General features: G+C 40.5%; 1 protein-coding gene across 1 annotated transcript in view; it reads left to right on the forward strand.

Moving 5' to 3' along the window:
• The first annotated feature begins 4,593 nt into the window (after window positions 1–4,593).
• The window catches only part of LOC125030840 (sodium- and chloride-dependent glycine transporter 1-like), a 15,527-nt gene continuing 15,258 nt past the window's right edge, over window positions 4,594–4,862 (forward strand). Inside the window, exon 1 of the mRNA XM_047621151.1 lies at window positions 4,594–4,789. Within this exon, the coding sequence (XP_047477107.1) occupies window positions 4,778–4,789 (12 nt within the window). The 5' untranslated portion in view covers window positions 4,594–4,777. The remainder of the gene's footprint in view (window positions 4,790–4,862) is intronic.

Consider the following 4,862-nt stretch of genomic DNA (forward strand, 5'->3'; position numbering starts at 1 on the left):
ACCTCAATGGAAAAAAGTGACCGAATTAGTACCAGAGGTTGTTATATGAACATATGCAGAAAAGCCTTTCTCCATTTGCATGTTATAATAATCAATTATACGACGCAAAAATATGCAGGGTGTATTTGATAAACATTTTAACTTTAACTCTAACCCATTTTTTTCAGGAAGGTGTATGCCATCTTAAAGATTCCAAGTACGAGACCAAGTCATAATACGGGGACTCTAGATTTTACTTTTACTTTCAAGTCAAAGTATGGAATTTATGACTGTGTGATATATGTTACCATGATGCTAATTAACACGGCAATGATTTCCACATTCTCCTTCCTCAGCGTGGCTTTGGAAGAAGAACAAAAGAGTGTTTAGGTGTTACTCCATGTTAGTTTGGCAGTGTTGTGTTTGTTTTAGTGTTAAATCAGAACGTAGGTGTATGGGGGGTACTGGAACGATTTAATATAATAGAAACCGTGTAAACTTGGAGAAAGACACATGAAAAAAATATTATAGTCATTTCAGTAAATTAAACTTAATATAAGACACAAAGGGCATTTATCATGTACGAGAACGGGGCATTTTCTAATATAAAACCACGCACTCATGTGAGTCACATGTTAACCTATAAATCAAAGGAAAACATCATTAAAAGGCACACTAACTTGACATTTCTCTTCTTTTGTGTTTTTCGTACAGTTTACGTACAGATATTGCTATATTTTTTTGTTTTAATCTTTAAACTTGAAAGACACATGCTTCTGCACGTTCCCATTAGTTTGGTAGACATTTTCATCTTTAAAATTATTAAAATGATCATGGATATACGAAGTTATTTGAGTCTGTTCATTGTGTTTCAATACATTCTCGCAAAGTACACAATTTTCAACTGTAAGGAAGTATGATTTTAATAATAGTTATTTATGTTAACGCTCGTAGAATCTGCATTGGTACACATGAATCACTCGCATTATTATCATTATCAGTGTAACTACGATCATCTTTATCATTGTTATAATTATTATTAACGTTATAATTATCATCACTGTCGTCATTATTGATACTGCTGCCTATTATTATAACTATCATTATGCAGCTGTTAATACCGATGGATAAAGAAAAATGCGTACAAATTACGGAAAAGCAAATGGAGCATCAGATAAAAAAAAAGGAAAAGACGCGGACTATAAAGCCTGATAAAGGTAAAATGGTAATAAATCATAAATTTCTCTTTGAAAGGATAACGACTATGCCGAAGCCCTTCTTGGCGCTCTGATGGCCTTGGGACTCGGATAAAAAAAAAAAAAAAAAAAAAAAAAACTAGCGACGGTCCCTTTCCAGTGAACGTAATTCCCTCTCCTGCGCAGTGTCGTGGTGACGTCATCTGAGTGACGTCACAGTAACCCATCATGGGAGCTGGAGTTGGGCCAACGCTTTACCGATTTTGCTGCTCTTGCTCGAGTTTGTTGTGCTGGCCGACGATTTGCTCGTTTCTTTTGCTTTTGAGCCTCCGAGGTTTCGAATCCTGCGTGGCTTGGCGGCGCCGATCTTTTCGAACGGGCTGACTTTAGTAGCATGACTAGGACTGTTGATAGTTTTTTTTTTTCTTTATTCTATATGCGAGTATGAGGGTGATTGTAATCATTATGGTAATTAGATTAGCGATAAATATTGGTCAATACATTCAAGGTGCGTCAAGCGATGTTAATTACAGTACAATAGCGAGCGTGTAGAACAGTAAATTCGGTTGTTTGCCATACTGTAGTTCTGAACATTGATAAATAGTCGTTTATTCTTTTACATTTTCAGCTTGTGAAAGGCGAATGCAATTCTCTCGTATATTAAAGCTTGGGTTAATTTCTTTAAAATCTGGTGTGTTAAAGGTAAATGATGAACCTATTGCATATTTGACTAATGTTACGTATTATTTGACTAATGAACGAAGTAACCATAATTTATTTACGAAAAAGTACGCCAATTTTGGTATCCTGTGAAAGAACAGAAACTGAAAATTCCTATTTTCAGATTGAATTGTTATATTCTGTGAATGAATCTGAAAAAAATAATCCAACAATTGAGGATTTGCTCTCTTTTGTAAATAGTAAAGGATGGCGCCGTGTGTCTGATATGATAAGTTGACAATCACACACTCGCACGCGCACGCACACGCACACGCACATGCTCACACACAAATGCTCACACACACATACTCACACACACATGCTCACACACACATACTCACACACACATGCTCACAAACACATGCTCACACACACATGCTCACACACAAATGCTCACACACAAACACACACACACACACACACACACACACACACACACACACACACACACACACACACACACACACACACACACACACACACACACACACACACACACACACACACACACACACACACACACACATACACACACACACACATACAAACGCATACACATACACACGCACGCGCGCAGATGAAACTTGCGGCTGTGTGCGGGAAAGGGTCAACGCGGCAGAGAGGCGGTATGAACCGGTTCGTTTCAACACGTGGGTCTGGATCTCGTAAAATCTCCAAAGATCAACACTGCAGGAGGCTGGAGGAGACTTCCCACACAAAAGACAGGGTACTTCGGATGTCACGACGCAGTCCTCCTGCTCACAAAACATGTTATTTTACTTCCGACTAAGGGATGCTTTGTTACAGATTCCCTCCACGGTGTCTGGTGATTTACATACACACACACCCACGCACACACCCACAACCTCGCAAACACGCACACCCACGCACACACGCACACACATACACATACATACACACACACACACACACACACACACACACACACACACACACACACACACACACACACGCACACGCACACACACACACATAAACGAACAAATAAACCTATTGCTTTATACCACCCTCTGTTCTAATTCATAAAGATGCTCGAGGCTTTGTATTCTGAACAATATACTTCATCGGGTTATCTTCTTATCCAATTTCTTCGTGTAATAACGAGTAATAATAAGATAAACAGAACTGCCGGATTAAAGAGGCCGTCGCGTCTGAGGGCAGTCACTCCTGCTCCCCTTTGGACATTGAAACGGGATTCGCTAGCTAGACTTTCCATCACACATGACAGCTGCTTCCGGTATTTTTATGAGAGTGAGATGTCCTTCTGCTAAATCTGCCTCGAAAATGCAATTGTAGAATTATGTATGTAGATCACTTCTGATTTCATGAGGCTTATTGTGTGAAGATAAAAAAAGAGTTGATGTCTAAAAGTTTGCGAGGAATCTATCCAAAGAGGAGAGGAAGCGGGGACTTTCATTTGATCTTTTGTGTGCTGTGTTACTCTCTGTGCTCTTATGTTCTTTTACGTTGGCATTTTGTTCAAAGGAGAATCATTACCAAAAAAGAAACACGAGCAAATGGAAAGAGAACACAAAGCAACGCAATTAGTAATGATGTCGATTTTAATGTAGAGCAAACCGAAGAGTTCAAAGACCCACAGCCTATATATATCCCCCATTGATAAGCCTCAGGTAGGTCAGCAAGTCATTGACTTCTGTGGCCTTTGCTGAACCGGTCTTCCATTAGGAGTCAACTGGCGACCAATTAGTCAGGTTGGCTGCGATGACCAGGGCTGCACGAAGACCCTCAGGCAATGACGACCCAAACAGATAATAATTGTCTAAAATAATTCCCTACTCTATGTGTATATTTTTTTCCTCTTTCATTCGATTCAAGAATCTTGATGAAGTAATTCCGCAGCATCTTCGCCTCCTTAAGGATTTGTGCCAGTTTTAGATGTCCGTTAGGCAATCAGACAACCAGACATGCCATGCTACATTTCACTAATGGTAAACGTACATTTATTTTACACATTTCTGTGCATATAATTATATTATGATTGCCCTGAGTCTTGAATTAGAAGAAAGAACGGAAAACAAAAGAAACGTGGAAAAGATATGCTGATAAAAATGTCATATTGCATTGTTTTTATCGTCATGTAGATGTACAACGCGAGTGTGAAGTCATGAAGGAAAAATTGTGGAGGAAACTTACGGAGAGAACCCGATTACCAACTTTTAGCTTCTTACCAGCGCAGTCTCCAACTAAAGATAAAAATTATAGTGTACATAAAGGTGCATCATCATATGCACAAACATTCCTATCTTTCCCAATGGCAATCCAGTATTCTTCGTGTGATAATCGCCTTCTACGTCGCGGGAGAGAAGACCCGCGGAAAGATTTGAAACATCAAGAATCGATCGGAAAGATCCCGTATAAGGAAGATGCCGTTTTTCCCCTCAGCTGCGAGCGGTCTGCGCACGCGGGTCCCGGGCCACGCTGACCCTGTAACACACACCGGCGTCATGGCTATATACACCGGGCAAACCGATTCCTAAAGGAAACGGGAGTCCTCGAGGTTGAAAATGTTGTAATGACATCTTCTCAAAGGGTATTATCATAGCAGGCATTAATGTCACATTCGAATGGTTCGAAAAAGGTAAATGAGTTTCGACCGCTGCCAACCAGTTACCGGCGACGTGAAAGAGATAACGCATGCGCGCGCTGAATGATTGCATATGTGTAAACGCTGCACGGGAAAGCCACGTTCAGTTGGTGGGTTGGCGTTAAGCGGTGAACTTCTCTGAGGAGCTGGTCGAGATCGGACTTAAAAGGAAATCGATAGAGAAAGAAAGAGTTAATCGTTTCTACTCTTGTATCTAGACGCACTGCATCGGAAAACTTCGCTGGACTCTCGTAAGATGCCGAGAAAGGTAGGTTTCCCCAGCGACATCTCCTGGTGGGTGTCTGTACATTATTGATTGCTCGCATGTGGTGGGCAGAGCA

The sequence above is a fragment of the Penaeus chinensis genome, chromosome 11, assembly GCF_019202785.1.
Source record: "Penaeus chinensis breed Huanghai No. 1 chromosome 11, ASM1920278v2, whole genome shotgun sequence".
In the NCBI taxonomy this organism is placed as follows: Eukaryota; Metazoa; Arthropoda; class Malacostraca; order Decapoda; family Penaeidae; genus Penaeus; species Penaeus chinensis.